Consider the following 16255-nt stretch of genomic DNA (forward strand, 5'->3'; position numbering starts at 1 on the left):
GCTCTTACATCCAGACACCTGTACAGGCGACAGTGTTAAGCTGCCATGCTATTTAAGGTGGAACAGACATTTGAATAGGAAATAAAGTGATATCAGCCTTGACGGATTAGTGGATCAAATGCAATGCAGTGGTGTGAATCTGCTTCTGGCTGACGACAGAACTTCACAGAGTTCTTTACAGTCTTTGCATTAGTGATGTAGCAATTTTCAAAGTGTATTATGTGAAGATTAGAAAAGGTATTTTGCACTTATATACACTATATATCCAAGTTTCTTCTGAAATGATGGGAATTAATAGGGGGTTGTCCATCTTTTGCTGCAGTAACAGCAGTCTTCTGGCAAGGCTTTGCACTAGATGTTGGAACATTGCTGTGAGGATTTGTTTGCATTCAGCCATAAGAGCATAAGTGAGACTACTATTGATGGTTGAGTTGTTCTCAAATCAAGTCAAGTCACCTTTCTTTATCCAGCACATTTAAAAACCAAGAGTAAGTCCTACACACACACACACACACACACACACACATACATCTTCTAAGCCACCTCTCCTTCTGTTTTGCGGGGGGAGCTGGAGCCTATCCCAGCAGTCATTGAATGGATCACAGGGCAGACACACACACATTCACCCACACCTAGGGGCAATTTAGCATGTCCAGTTTTTGGTCTGTGGGAGGAAACCAACCAGTCCTGCAAAATAAAACCAAATAAAACGAAAAAAAGTCAGAAATGGTGATTAACAAAAAACCACAACCAAATTCTTCAAGGAACATAACCCTTTAGATTCAAACCAAACAAATCACAACAATAAAATTAAAATCAACTGTCAAAATAAAACAATCAGTGTATTTCTTTGGGGGGGCAGTCAAACCCATTTTAACATAATAATATCTATTGTGGGTTATGCCTTTGTAAAAAAAAAAAAAAAGGGAGACAGTTCCAAAGCCTTTGGACAACAACATAAAAGGTCTGGTCACCTTTGAACCTCATCTGCAAGCAGGAATAGCTGAAAACAACTGTTTGGAGAATTGCAGGGCTTGGAAGGTGGAATGGAGGTCAGAGATGTAGGTCAGAGTAAAGCCATGAAGAGCTATAAAAATTGAATAAAACATTTTCTCTGTGCCCATCAGGAGCCTCGCAGCTGCATTTTGAATCAGTCAAAGGTGTGACAAGCTGACAGACACTCAAATACAGCAAGTTGCAATAATCGATAGGAGAGGAAATAAACCTGTTATCTTCAAATTTACTAACATGTCGTACCTTTGGGGTCATTTTGACCCCAGTAATTTAAAGCTTCAGAAAATATCAAAATTCTCATGGGGGTTATGTTTTTCCTTCCTCAGATTGTGTGAACTATCAGTGGTTTTTGCACTAATAAAGGTGTGGTTATGTTAGAGGAAAATGTTTTGAAAGACTATAAAATTATATTGACCTATATATTTGGGAGGGGGGGGGTAGTGGCAAGGTAATGCAGGGCTTTGAAAGTGAGTAGTACAATTTTAAACTTTACATGGGACGGGACCGGTAGCCAGTGTAGATGAAAGAGAATGAATCCTTAGTATGGGTGAGAACTCTAGCTGCAGAGTTCTGAACGTACTGTAGCTTTTGAATAGATTTTACAGGGAGATCAACAAAGAGAGAGTTACAGTAGTCAATACGGGACATAATGAAGGCATGAACCAAAGTTTTTCCATCATTATCAGTCAGGAACGAGTGAAGATGAGCAATGTTACGTAAATGAAAGAATGTAGTCTTAGTGAGGGACTTGATATGCAGATCAAAATTAAGTGATGGGTCGAGTAAAGCACCAAGATTTCTAACCATAAGTGCAGGCTTAACAAGCAGGCCATCAATACTAACTGAAAAATTGGATGATTTTGATGGTAAAGGTTTAGGGTCAACCAGTAAGACTTTATAATTTATAATTATTTATTAGTGTTTAGTATAAGAAAGTTACTGTGCATCCAGAGCTTTAAATCAGAAATACAATTGATTAGTGTGTTGGGAGGTGAATCTGAGGATGTGTGTACACTGAGATATGACAGAATGTCATCAACATAACAGTGAAAGTAAAGACCATGGCTAAGAATGATCTTGCCTAGGGGTGAGATGTAGATTTAAAAAAGCAGGGGTCCAAGAACTGAGCCCTGAGGGACACCACATGTAACAGGAGAGGTGGAGGACTTGTGTGGATAGCGTGATAAACTGGTGTCTGTCTGTAAGATAAGAGCAGATAGGATAAGATAAGATAAGCACTATAACGCTGTCAGTAATACCAGTAGAGAAGAGACAAGAAATGAGAACATCATGATTAACAGTATTGAATGCTGCACTTAAGTCATAGAGAAGGACAATACTGAGAGAACCACTATTAGCAGAACAGAGAAGATCATTAACTACTCGCAGAAGAGCTGTCTCAGTGCTGTGATGAGTACAGAAACAAGACTGGAATGGCTCACAGAGGGCATTATCACTGAGAAGTATTTGGAGTTGGGAAGCAACCAATCTTTCCATTACTTTAGCCAAAAATGGAAGGTGTGAGATGGGTCTGTAATTAGAAAGAGAAGTCGGGTTCAATTCAGGTTTCTTAAGTATAGGAGTAACTGCAGTAGTTTTAAGGGCAGTAGGAAAAATCCAGAAGAGAGACATGAATTTATCACTGTAACAATTGGAGTGTTGATTACAGATGAACAGGCTTTGAGTGGAGGGTTTGGGGGCAGGGTCAAGCTGACAAGAGGAAGCATAAGACTTAGTGCTGAGTTCAGAGGCAGAGAAGGAGTCAGTAGGTGTGAAATAAGTTAGCTTTGTGTCCAAAGTAGGCAAATGACTGAAAAGTTGAAAGAAAGAAACTATAGATCTGATTAATTTTCTTTTCAAAGGAATGTAGAAAAGCCTGACATTGCTCAGTGAATGGAGGCATGCTGACACAGGAGGATGGAGGAGTTTGTTAACAGTTTGAAAGAGTGTTTTCGACCAAGACTCAGCATTATTTATAATGGAGGAGTAGTAGTTGGAGCGATCAGCATTAAGGGCATCCCTATACTTGTGGATGTGTTGACAGTAAAGTAGAGAGTGGACAGTAAGACCAGTCTTTTATGACAGCGCTCAAGACGCTGCCCAATGGCCTTCAGCACTCTACGTTCAGGGGTGAACCAAGTACATGAGCGGGTGGCAGGGAGAAGTCTATTCTTAAAAAGGACTAAATCATTAAGCAATCCAGAGATAGAGTCATTATTAAGGGAAACCATACTGTCAGGGGATGATTATGCAGGTCAGATAGGGCTGAAGACTGAAGAGAAGTAGCAAACAGATTTTGACAGACCTAATATCACGATAGACAACAGAGCTTTTCTCGGAGGGGTGAGGAGTAGAAATATGAAAACTACATTCAATGAGCTTATGATTAGAGTTACCAGAGACTGAACCAAATAGATGTCATTCAAACTAGTAGAACAGAGTAAATCAAGAGTATGACCATGAGTGTGAGTTGGAAAATTAACATGCTGCATCAAGTTAAAACACACTAAAACATGGCAGAGCAAAAAGATTAGATGATTGTGAGAAGTTCAATGAGTTCAGACCAGAAGCTTGCAGCAGGTTTGGGAGGACGATAAACTAACAGCAAGAGTAGAGGTGTGGAGGAAACAACCTTCAAAGCAATATATTCAAAGGATGTAGTATTGAGTAGTGAAAGTTCTTTGACCGTTAAACAAGAATCATAAACTACAGCCAGAGCACCTCCTCTCCCTTTCAGTCTGGGTTTTGATAGATAACTGTAGCCTGGGCGTGTCAGCATGCTTAAATGTAAGCAGTCACCAGGTTGTTGGCAAGTTTCTGAGAGAAAAAAATATATCCACTTTTTTCTGGGTCATGAGGTCATTGATTAACGAGGCTTTATTGGTTATGGATCGTGCGTTAAGATGGGCGAGGTTAAAGCAGGGAAGGGAAGTTTCAACCAGCTTTGAAAGTGGACGAAGATGGCCATGATTTATTCCACGGATGGCTTTACTGTCACGCTGCCGAGCACGATTATATGTCCACATAGTCGGGATTCGCGCATCAGAGCCATCACACCCATAGCTAAATGAGGGTCCTCTTTTTGAACTGGGATATAACGTGGACGTGGAGCAATTCCAAGTGTCCTGCATAGATTATATGATGCAGAATCAAGCGAGCATGACAGTTGAGGCATTTAAGTTCAGCCAAAATAGAGAGACAAGTCCACCGATACTGGGGACTATCTGTACCAATAGTTCTGCAAAGGGAAAGAGAATGTGAACGACAACAAAAACAAAAACACCAGCGAGTAGCATCAGCCAAACGTGCACAGCATACATTCAAACTGGAAACCGGAATTTGGCCTTTTAAATATCACAACTGTATCCCACTTCTGACACCACTGTGATCACAGGAAGATGATGACACAGGAAATATAGTGCTCTTTTATTGAACATGCCACAAGCATAAATGTCCAGGAAGCAGGCAGGTCATCAACAGCCACATATTTCTCATTCATGGTAGACCTCAATTGCATGTGTGTTTGTGTGTGTGTATGTTTAACTCTGCATTGCCAACAAGTGGCCACCCCTGGTATTACAGTTCAAAGACCTTAATGACCTTATAACTCATCTTTTCACCCACCCATAACAGTCTGCAAATGCCAGGTATTTAAGTGAAACACAGTGATTATTTAGCAGCTGCTTCTGTCTTTTTTTTCTCCTTCTCTTTTTTTCTTCAGGCAGTTTAAACTGTGGGAGAGTCTTAAGCTGCAGGGCGTTGGTTCAAATCCCACCTGATCTTGACTTTGAAACCCAAACACACTAATCCACAGAAAGATTAGCCTACTATAGAACTTACCAAAGCATTCAGAGGGGCTTAAGTCCATAGTAGACCTGGGAGAAAAGTGAACAGGCAACTAAATTGCTGTCCCCATTCAAACTGACTTCCACTAATTTCTGCCTGATCAGACGAAAGGTTAGATAGGAGCTTTCTAATAAGGACTATTTAAGAAAAGAGCCAGGGCAATTAAAAAGGTATAAAGCAAATCTTTTCTTTGATGGCTGCATCACAATGGAGTGAGTTGGAATAATGGCCAGTTTTTGGCCTCGTAAGGGAGACTGCGGAGAGAGTCCCATTGAGGCCAGTCATGATAATTACTTTCGATCGGTGTCTGTTTAGCAGAGCTGGAGCATAGAAGTGCTTGCCCTTGGTGTGGAGACATAAATCGGACAGCGTGTAATGCACTCTGCCTCGAGATATGAACAGGGGTTGAAAACAAGCAGTGTAATTTCTGTACTTGCCAGTAGGGGAGGTGTTGAACATTCTTGAGCCTGATGTGCCCTCAGCAGACATGTCACCTAAGGTTTTGTATTTCTCAACCCTGGTCCTGGAGGCCCACAACCCTGCACATTTAATGCCTGGCACTTTAATGTGTTGCCCATTATCAATAATTCCTGCCTATTAATGGGCTGAGAAGTAGGATCAGGTGTGTTGAGAGCAGTGTTGGTCCTGAAGTAGCCTAGTCCAGGACATTTTAGTGTTTTCATGCTGTAAAAACACCTGAACCCTCTCACCAGCTCATCAGTGTAGACTTTACAGGTGTTTTAGAGTGAAACTAGTGAGTAACAGCATGGATATGCTAAAAAGCATAGCTCAGAGGTACTTCTGGGGCAGGATTTGGACATACTGACCTGAGCAACTGCTCATCAGTCCCAGGAGATCATTAGAGGAAACAGTCTCTCTGTCACAGTGTTTGCAAACTCACTAGAGGACTACAGGGAAACTACAGGGGGCATTGCCTCTGCTGGAAGTCAGCCATGTGTTTTTGTGATGGACCTGAAGAGACCTGAGGAGTCTCTAGCAGCAAGTAAGCCTTTAAGGCCCTTATGGAAGGGAAATTCCACCAATTTTGCATGTGTTGAGATGTAAACAAACTCATTAAGAGGGTTTTGGATGTAAAATGGTAGTTTGCAGTGCACTATAAAAAATGGTGTAAAATTTAATGATCAATATTCTTTTTTTTTTAAAATAAATGTACCAATAAACCATACATATACTGTATTTGAACACTGCTGTTGTTATTTTACAGAAATAGTTAATAAAGTTTATTTACTGCTATTAGTATGGTGATAAACATATCAGAATGACTAGTTGAACTAAGAAAACCGTCAAATTACAGTAAAAGGCAGCGCAGCATACCGTACACTACCCCAGAAGGAGGAAGGACACATGAGGCAAGATGGGTGGTTTCAGAATGTAAAATGTAGTGCAGTGGCCTGGGACAGGAGGGGGGCTCAGGAGGCGACACCTCGGGCTTGTGCGCTGGCCTCAAGTTGCATATTTCAGCTCTTGTGGGCGCTCTGAGCTTGGGCACCATCTTCACAGTGCCTCTTGTGGCTCTTGTGGGTGCCCCAGGCTTGGACGCAGGCCTCAAGGCACCACTTGTAGCTCGTGTGGAAGCTGTAGAAAATGGTAAAATAGTGGTAAAATCTGCTGAAGTAAATAAAAAATAATGCTCTACAACACCTCTCCACAATGAATGGATTTAACAAAAAAAGTTTTAGGCAACAACTTTATCTCAAAATTTTGGCAGCAATCAAGCATTGCATGTATGACCATTTCACCACCACTGTGAACAATTTTGCCTCCATAGGTTTCTCTAGAATGCATTTCATATCAAAGCACTTAGAATGACTATGTTTATAGCTTAACTATTTAATTACACAAAAACGATTCCCATCAAGTACAATTCTTTAGATGTAAAAATGATTTCTAAAAATATAGCCATTGTATTTACTGTACAAAATGACCAGTAAACCTACACATCCTCTGAGTGTTTATATGTAGTGGTAAAAAAACAGTGACAAATTTAGTAAAATAGTTTTCTTTGGGATTATTTTGCCTGATAATGCCCCCCATCTACATTTCCAGCATGAAAGTATTTAAAAAATCAAGCTGCAAGCTCCAAACTATCAGACAAAATCTCAAGCATCTGAGGAAGCATTCGTGACGATCTTGTGTGACAACATTCAGTGAAGGAGCTTTAAGACTCTCACCAACACTGAGAAAAATTAGAATTTACAAATGAAAATAAAAAATGTATTCAGCTTCATAGTCCGTCAACATGAAGTTACTGTTTAAGGTCAGCTTTGCTTTAAGGGAAAAAAATTGGAAATGTTGTTAATACGGTCAATATACACCACCTGCAGAAGGCCTGTGAAAGATACTATACATACCAATCCAGTACACCTGCTGGTTTCTGATCCCTTCCTTTCCCCTGTCTCTGTCTCTCACTCACGCACAGAAGGAGGCCTCTTCAGTCTTCAGATCAAATCAAATAGAGAGCACAATAGGATTACTATGTCTTATACTGCCCAGTTGTTTTTCCCATTTGGTAAAAGTCCCAAGCCCTTTGCCATGGGTGACCTTTGTTTACGCATGGGGATTAAGCCAGCAGGGGGGAAATATTATTTTTAGCAAAGGAAGGTTATATTGAGAGGAAAGCCAGACTACAAAGACAGGATTAGTGGTAATGCTACAGCTATGCTAACATAGTATGGCGTACTCACAGGCTGAAGAGATTAACTGGATACATTACACCTGTTTCAAACCAATGTCGGAAGTCTTTTTGCATCTCTTTATAGGCAAAAATCTATATTTATCGTTCATGCATTCAGGATGGGGTAACTGTAGGTCATGAGCATTCATGTAAGCACAGAAAAAGGAAACTCAGTGAACCCAGAATGTCCTTGGACATCCAAATTTGTTTAACCTTTTAAACTCCATGGGCCTCTATTTGAACCTACACACTCTCAACTACAATCTTGCGAAAAAGTAAAAAAAACAGATTATTTCTCGTCAAAGCAGGTATTAAGTACAAGAGATTCTTTTAAATTTGTGTCAGAAGACATCTCGTCACTATTAAAAAACAAGTATCTCCAAAATAGTAACAGGAGAAGACTAACGTTTGTTAAAACTTTACTGTAGGGACTGTTCATAAGGCTTCATGATACTTACATCAGCTTGTCATGACAAGTGACATAACCATACTTAAGGCATCATCTGTTGTAAGGAGTATTTTAGCTAACTTTGATCAAAATTAGTTAATGTAACTATAATCGACGGGTCACTACAAATACAGCAGATGGAGTATGTGTTGAGGAAATATGGCATATTTCCTGAACAACGTTGTCAAAATCCAACATATAGTTTGTAGGTTAACTGAACAACGACGTACATCTAACTGTCTGTCATAACTGAAATGAATTTAAACCCAAACTAAGCCAGTCACATAACTTACTTTTTTAAATTAACGCTACAAATCTGTTTTTGGATGTGCATTAAAACTAAATTATTTAATCCCCCAAATTTGGGGATTTAGAGACCTCTCTGGTGGAAATGCATAATTCCATGCAATGTGCAGAACATTTTTTAATGTGGGTTGTGCTTCAGTCCCCTTCCCTGAGTGGATGAATCTGATGACTACAAGTGTACTGAAAGAGTATTGAACAAGAACTCAGTCAAAACGTGGTGAAGGATGTGTCTTCTGAGAATGTAAGTGAATGATCTGTTATTGTCATCATATTTTTATAGTATAATGTTCATTTTTTTTATTTGAGACCTAAACATTGAGCCAGACCTGTGTTTCTCCTGATGCTGCTTCTTTTGATTTGAACAAAAAGGTCTAATGATCTAAGCATCATCAGAAGGTTATAGGTTCAAAGCCCCTCCATGTCACAGCTGCGATTTTATTGTGTAGTAGAGGAAATTAATTCATTTATTCAAGATATTACTGCATGCTGGCAAAGCTCCAAATGAGAGGGGCATAACTCCAAACTCCATAGCTCACAATGGGAGGGTATAACTCAGAGATCCTCACTATTGGTTGTTGGGAAATGGATGGGTTTTCAGTGATGCTGGCTTCTATGTTTCTTTTGGTAGTTGTAGAACAGAACTGTCCTGCAGATACAATTAAGAATTGTGTTTATTTTACCATATTCATATTTACCATATATTTTACCATATTCTTACATGCAGTCAATGCATGGACAGATCACTATGTCCATTTGATTTTTTTAAATAATGTAGAATATGTGTAGTTAAAAGGGCCAGATCTGAGTTTAATCCACATCATAGTTCATAACTGTCTAAAAGTCACATGGATATGCGTTTGTGTGAATGTTGGGATTAACTTTAGTTCTTCTAGTGTGTTTGCTCTGATCTGTGAATTTTTACAGTTGACAGACGCTGGTGAGTCTGTGCAGATTCATTTTGGATGAGATACAATTTTTTAGACATCTTTTCCACTTATTTTCATCTTAATTTTCATCTTTAATAAAGCTGTACATTAAACAGCTGTCAGCTATGCGGTTCAACGTCCGAACGTTTACTGCAAAGCCTTCTGTGATGTGTTCACACAGAAGAAAACAGTACACAAGATGATTTTCTCTCTCTCTTCAACGTCAGTGTATCCACGGATTCTGAAACGGGCACGTCAGGCGCTTTAGCATTTGGTGACACAGCCATTTGGCATTCAGACGAAGCTTCAGGATGTCGGCGGCGGCACTGTCCGTAACACTCTGTTAGCACCTCTCTCTCTCTCTGTTTGAAGAACAAATAATGCCATTCTGCTATTTCAGAAATTGTAGTATTTTTTTAGAAGAAGATTCTCGTTTATCACATCCTTTAGGATAAAGGATTCATTTCCATATGATACGCAGCCTTTGAGAATAGGCCAGCAGGCGTAAGACGAGATAAAGTGGGGGGGGCTTCAGAAGCACTTCATCAAATGTCATCCTGGAGACGTGTGCTGGAGAGGTGTTGCATGAAAATGGCACTATTGAGTGTTTAATAGAGATAAATGCCTGAGCTTACCAGGTTGACAGGTTGTCGATTACGACAAAGAAAAATGTATCGCAGAAAATCGAGATGATTGATTCGTTCAGGCCCTCGAGTGTCTCGTCTGCTGAAGAAAGAGTGGTAAATGCAGACATAAGTCCTGCCACCAGGATGTGGGTTCGAGGAGCTTCTACCATGTGTAACTGATGATCCCAAGATCTGGCGTGGATCAAGTTACAGCGCCCTGGGCAGAAATGTTTGAAGGGCCCCAACCTAGCTGTTGGTGGTCATGATTGTGCACCGTGGTTTTTAAAGCTGTATTGTCTGGGGCTTGTGATAAACCCAACTATACTCCGGTTACCTGTGGTTCTAGAAACAAACATCTTCAATAAATATTTCTGTTGATGTCATCCAGGGGGAACTGTGTTGGCCTGCGTTGGTGGCATATAGTGGCCAAACAGTATACTTTCTAACTGCACCTATGTCCTATGGCAAGACATGAAGTTGAACCTTATTGCTGACAGACAGCTCTTATCATACCATCCAACACCCTACAGTGGTACAAAGCAAACAAAACTATAGCAAGACCACACATATTAACAAGGAAGACAAGTTAACACAAAAGCAGCACTTTCATATAAAGCACAAATCAAAATCAGACAGCTAAAGCCCTATTGGAGCTGGATTAGTTTTAAAAGAGGGGGTCCAGTAATGTAATTTGTGAGTGATTTCACTGGCTGATACTGTATGTACACGATAAAGGATCTGTGTAATTTCCCCAAATTACCCCATACAGCACATATTGAAACATCATTGGGCGCCACACTTCTGCCACACTTCTGAACAATAACAATAGGTTGTGGGCCTTAATGTTAAAAATAGTGCCCCAAATAATGACAATAAAAATAAAAAAGCAACACCGGCAAAGGACAAAGCTCTGAGGTCAGTATATTAAAAGTCGTATTCAAGTTGGATTCGTTTTAACAGAGGAGGTCTGGTAATGCAATGAGTGCGTGATTTGACTGGTTGATTCATACAGGATAAAGGATTTGTATACTTTTCCCAAATTACTCCAAATAGCCAGGATCAAAACCTTATCACACAGATGTTTACAGCAGTATTATATAACAGATGCTGCACTTCTGAACAATAACAACCTGTTGTCTGGCTAACTTAGGCTGATAAAGTGTGTTATTTTTAAGTGCCAAATGCCTCTCAACAACACAGCAAATGCATTGCCTTGCAACAGGTGCTTTTGAGATATTTCATTTTCCTTCTCCTTGTAATTTGGCCATCCTCAAAAATGTGAATTTCAGAAGTCTTGACAATTAAGGGTCAACTCCATCTTAGCTGATGCCAACTTCTTATTCAAATTTTCTTGTTCCACTTAAATTGTGCATTAAAAGTGGATCGCTTTAGTCAGAGGATTCTATAGCCAACATCAATAACTCATGCTAATGAAGTCATATTGTTTATTATTTATTAAAAATTTAGTTCACACTCTCAAGTACAGGAATACAACTGTAAAGTGATGGCATCACACAGCAATGTTTCATGTAAAATGAGTTACGTCACTTAAAAAAAAACAATATTGTAATGCTCTTTGTATGGTATGCTAGCAGCAAGATAGTGAGGTTAGCCCAGCATTATGTTGGATTTTGATATCAGCTCTAGATTGAAATGAAGACATTTTAGCTCCCCTGCTGAAAGAAAACAGCACAGACCAACAATAATTTCAAGCTGGTCAATGCTGGTCTGTGCTGGTTTATCTAGTAACCCCAGCATAGTCATGCTAGCTGACCATCGTATTGGCATCAAAACACATGCTGTTTTTGCTGGTTCTAGCTGTCTTATCAGGCATAAAAATAAATATTGTGTAGTTTGTATGTCTGTTTTTAAGTGGCTTTTTCTGTGAATACTTGACGTCTTGTTGTCTTTTACTATTTAAGCATTAGCTTGCTAGCCAGTTAGCTTTATGGTAACTTGCTCATCCTATACCAGTGAAGGCAGAATATATTCAGTTACAGAGAATATAAAGCGTAAACCTGTTAAAGAGAGTCTGTTAGCAGCAAACAGTGATGTTAAACTGGCAGATCTTCATCTGGTTGGATTTTATAGGCGAAGATTTTAAAAATAACAACTGGACTTTTTTTTTCAAGCAGAGATTGTGAAGCTATGTTCATGTCCTTTGGAGTTGCTCTGTGTTTTCAAAAGAGGTTTAGGCTCGTAACAGTCCTGTTCTTACCATAGTTTCAGTCTCACTAAGCTGTAAAGACAGCCACAAACTGTACAGTCTCCCAGAAACACTTCAGAGGCATTTAATGGAACATAAAATGACAACTTCAAAAGTAAGCACATTTTCTGTGACTTAGCTAAAACAGTAATGAATGATACATTCCGTTCCCTAACTAGATATTCTGGCCATAATTTTAAAATACAGTGGTCATATGAAAGATAAGGTGGACATAAGTGTAGTAATGCCAGAGGTTTTGAGCTGATACTGAGTGACCATAGCAAATTCCCTGTTTTAGTGCCTAATGTACTATGTGTGAAACTGTCAGACTTCGTTATCAAATTCTAAATAAATGCCTGATGTTGCATATCTCTTTGAAAGGATTCATAAGAAGATTGCCTGAGCAGGCTTAAATTAGCACGCCTCCGCTAAGAGCAATCCTCTTTTTTCTGCTTCCAGTGAAAAAGACGTTGCTTAAACCCCCGAGGAGACACAACAACCGTCTGCTGCTCTGCCCACTAAAGAACAAGAAATTCAGCAGCCATCGGTGGTCAGTAAAGTAGGGCCTTAAACTGAACCAGAAAACTGTGGTAAGGCGATAAAGTCTAAAGGCTAGTCTATTAATGGGCATGGTAGGTGTTGGAGCCCATGGGCAGGGGCCAGGGTATTGGAAGGGTAGAAGCCCAAGTGCCGGTGGGTCAGGGTGCCAGGAGAAGCTGTCAGAGCTGTCACAGTGCCATGGCCGACAGGTGCTCAAAGAGAAAGCCACTAAAAGGATAACGCGGGCGTGGTCCACAGGGTAAAGCGGGGATTATGTCTGAGCAGCAGATAAACAGATTATTCCCAAAACAGAGCCTGCTTTTTTAACTTCGCCGCTGAGGCTTGTGGCTGTTCGAGAACGGCCACGCATACACACCCCCCTGCCTCAGGTGGGCTTTTTTGATCGCTTCCTCTCTCGCTGTACCTGTCACATCCTGAAATTCCTACCTTCTACCACCTACTGCTTTGAGGCATTGAGACCAATGTGATTGAGTTTCACAGTTTCGCCTGCAGACGTCCAGTCTCTGTCTTGCTCCAATGGCCGGCTTCGATCCCTTGAGATCTACTTGAGGTAGACAAGACTTTACAACCTGCTTTTCCTATCCGAGCAACAGCTCAAGGCACCATGCCTTTGAAATGTGGACTTCTTCTTGGCCTATTCCTCTTTGCTGTACCAGTAATAGCTACCAAAGGTAAGACTCTGGCATTGTGCAAATGTACTTACATGAAGACTAATTAGTCTTTAAAGAGATTGCAGAAATTTACCATTAATCGTCTTTGTATCTAAACCATAAATAAGGTTATTTATAAATAAGTAACCTGCAAGGGTAGTTGCCTTTTGGTCAACGTGTGTTTTATTCTATTGCTATTTCAACCTTAAAATATCATGTTTAATGTGCTTTGTTACATCTGAAGCCCTGACACTCTAAAATTGCCTAGAATCTGACAAAGACGTTCATAAGAGATCCTTTAGATAGTTTTGCAATTGCAAAGTAGGCCTATAACTAGTGCTTTTGATCACAATTGAGGGAGCTGATTTTACAGATTGCATCATGTGGTAGTGCTTTAGCCTTTCGAGTTCAATCTACCCACAATCTTATGCAATCCCTTAAAAACTCTGCTAGGTTTGAGAACAGCGAAGCACTGAATGTCTCTTCTCATTCACTGACACTGCATGCATTCAAAGGCTTCGATTAACCCATCTAACATGGCTTTGTCCTCCTGTGTACCAAGAATACATTAAAGATCCAAAAACAGCCCTGCTGATATTGCGTAATGTCCTGGCAGGACCACATAGTAATGTGCTACAAGGCCACAACTGCACTGGCCAATAGCACAACAGGGAGTCCAATGACACAAGATTAGATTAAAGGACAACTTTAGATAAACATGCTAGCATTGCTAAAAGTGAATGAAACCTACCATGGATTATATATTGTGATTCATTTGCTTAACTTGCCCATACAAGCCATCAGCACTGTAGTAGGGATGAGCATTTCTGTTGAATATGATTTTTTTTTTTAGCATTTAGCATTTGAAACAGGGCAGTATATTAACTCTAACCATAGCAAGTGCAGTAAACATAGTACTACAGGAGTCAGATTAACATAACCCTTATCTTTTTGTGTGCATGCTAGCTAAACAGACCATAAACATTCACATTAATATAACCTGTAGCCTTTTCTGTTTCGAGTAAGTAACAGGTTAATGTAACAATAACAGGCTTTTGATAAACTTGAGAACAAAGCTGGTTGAGGATGGCACAGAATTTCTGACAGCATGGGCATAGCTGGCATGTACAAGTGGGCGCTTGCTAGCTGTGCTAGCTGCAGGTATCTGTTCTCATTTACTTTCCATCAATTCAGATGATCTATGTCAAGTAGTATACACAGGTCCACACGGTTTCTTGGCCTCCACTTTAGGTGTTTGGCTTGATTCAGGTGGAGTTTAGATTTTTTTTTCCTCAGCAAATAAATAGAAATTGTGCTCTGAAATTGTCAGGAAAATGCCAACATTGTTCTCTATGAATGTGTAAACTTATTTTCGCTTAATTTGCGTTCAAACTTTTGCATATAACCGTACATAACATATGCCGAATGTACTAACTTTTAGGTCTGCAAATTACACACTTAAATCTACTTATGAACAACAGAAGATGGTTGAAAAAAATCACTCAAAAATACACTTAGGTTGCCATAAGTTGTTCCATAATAATAGGTTTAGTATACTGTTGCCGTTGAAACTGTTCCACCAAATGGCAATTTTACAGAAGGAAGAAACTTCCTTAATGTACATTGAAAGTCAATGTAACCAGATTTTTTTCAAACTCATTTCTATTAAAAGTATTATCAAAGACTGTTGCTAATTGATTTAGCCTTTGACAATCACGAAGCCCCGAAGCCACTAAGCATATGCAATCTAAATGTTAATCTTTTCAAGTAGTGCTGATGGATTGACAGGTATTAGTGACGTCCTTATGGGCTGACTCATTGCTGGTTGGGTACTCGCGATTGATTTTTCTTCAGCCTTGACTCCCGCGCAGGCTGCCTATTAACCTAATGCCGCCATCTTGATATTTAGCCCATTGTCAGAATGGCAGATGGGTCACCTGGTCAGCATTCTCTCTCAACCTTGTCCTTTTCTCTTGGATCCTCTTTGCCTCCTCTTCTCTGATCCCACTGACATATTCAATGCCGCAAATCGATCAAGAGTCCGAGGCAATTTCTATGATGGCTCAGCCACCTGTCAACCAATCAAGGCTTGTTTACAGAAAGCTGCCTTCTTGGAAAGAACAACAGCGGTTGTGAGTGGGCTGCCTCACCCCTCGGGGATGGGAATGAAAAAGAGAAATAAAGAGAGACGTTTCTCCCCCTCGAGATAGCGTTAAAATGTCTACCAAATGACATTCAAATAGGTCAATTTACAGCATGCTTTCAGCACAGTTTCTGGGAGTTGTCAGGTATCTGAATTGAATGGAAATGTACGGATGGCGTTTAAGCAGGATTCTGATCTTTGTTGTTTCCTTGGCGACTGCCAACATGAGGCAGCAACATTGTATCATTTAGGGGTATAATTACTGCTGCCAGTGAGGTGAAAGGACTGATGGATGAGCTCTCTCTCCCGCTCTCTCTCTCGCTCTCTCCATGCGACCCACTGTGGCATTTACCATGTGTTTTTTTTCCCCCTCATGCACTGCCATAATAAATAGAATACATGCTAATAATGTGCCATCCTGCACGTGGACGTGCAGAACAATCTTTTTTGAGCACAAGGCCGTCCATTATAATATCAAGCTCCTTACCTGTGCACCAGCATCTCCATTTCTCATGCATGCACAATGTAGCCATTGGTTTGTGTTTGACAAGTATCTATGCCTGCTTCTCTGCTCCAGAAGGAAACAGACAGAGCCAAGCAGCAGAGGCTGTCAGCTCTCTGCACCTGGTTGAACTGCTGAGCTCATCCAAGCAGGCATCCAGGATCAGGTCCATATTTGAACTGGAGAGGCATCGCACCAAGAGGTCAGCCTTTTTCCACTCAGGGGTTAAAGTGTGCCCCCAGGAGACCCTCAGGGAAGTTATAGCCAGTCATCAGGCCTACTACAAACTGAGAGGTAAGAGTTCCCCTCATGACCAGAGGAAAATCATATGT

At 40.3% G+C, this 16255-nt stretch overlaps 1 protein-coding gene across 5 annotated transcripts in view; it reads left to right on the top strand.

The window, feature by feature from the left end:
• The first annotated feature begins 12930 nt into the window (after positions 1-12930).
• The window catches only part of LOC108427501 (interphotoreceptor matrix proteoglycan 1), a 43506-nt gene continuing 40181 nt past the window's right edge, over positions 12931-16255 (top strand). For 4 of the 5 annotated variants that reach the window (XM_017697704.2, XM_017697708.2, XM_017697707.2 and 1 more), the window contains exons 1-2: positions 12931-13299; positions 15999-16217. In XM_017697704.2, coding sequence (XP_017553193.2) covers positions 13233-13299; positions 15999-16217 — 286 coding nt within the window. In that variant the 5' untranslated portion in view covers positions 12931-13232. The remainder of the gene's footprint in view (positions 13300-15998; positions 16218-16255) is intronic. The other variant, XM_017697705.2, reaches the window with a different exon arrangement.

The sequence above is a fragment of the Pygocentrus nattereri genome, chromosome 4 (genome assembly GCF_015220715.1).
Source record: "Pygocentrus nattereri isolate fPygNat1 chromosome 4, fPygNat1.pri, whole genome shotgun sequence".
Lineage (NCBI taxonomy): Eukaryota > Metazoa > Chordata > Actinopteri > Characiformes > Serrasalmidae > Pygocentrus > Pygocentrus nattereri.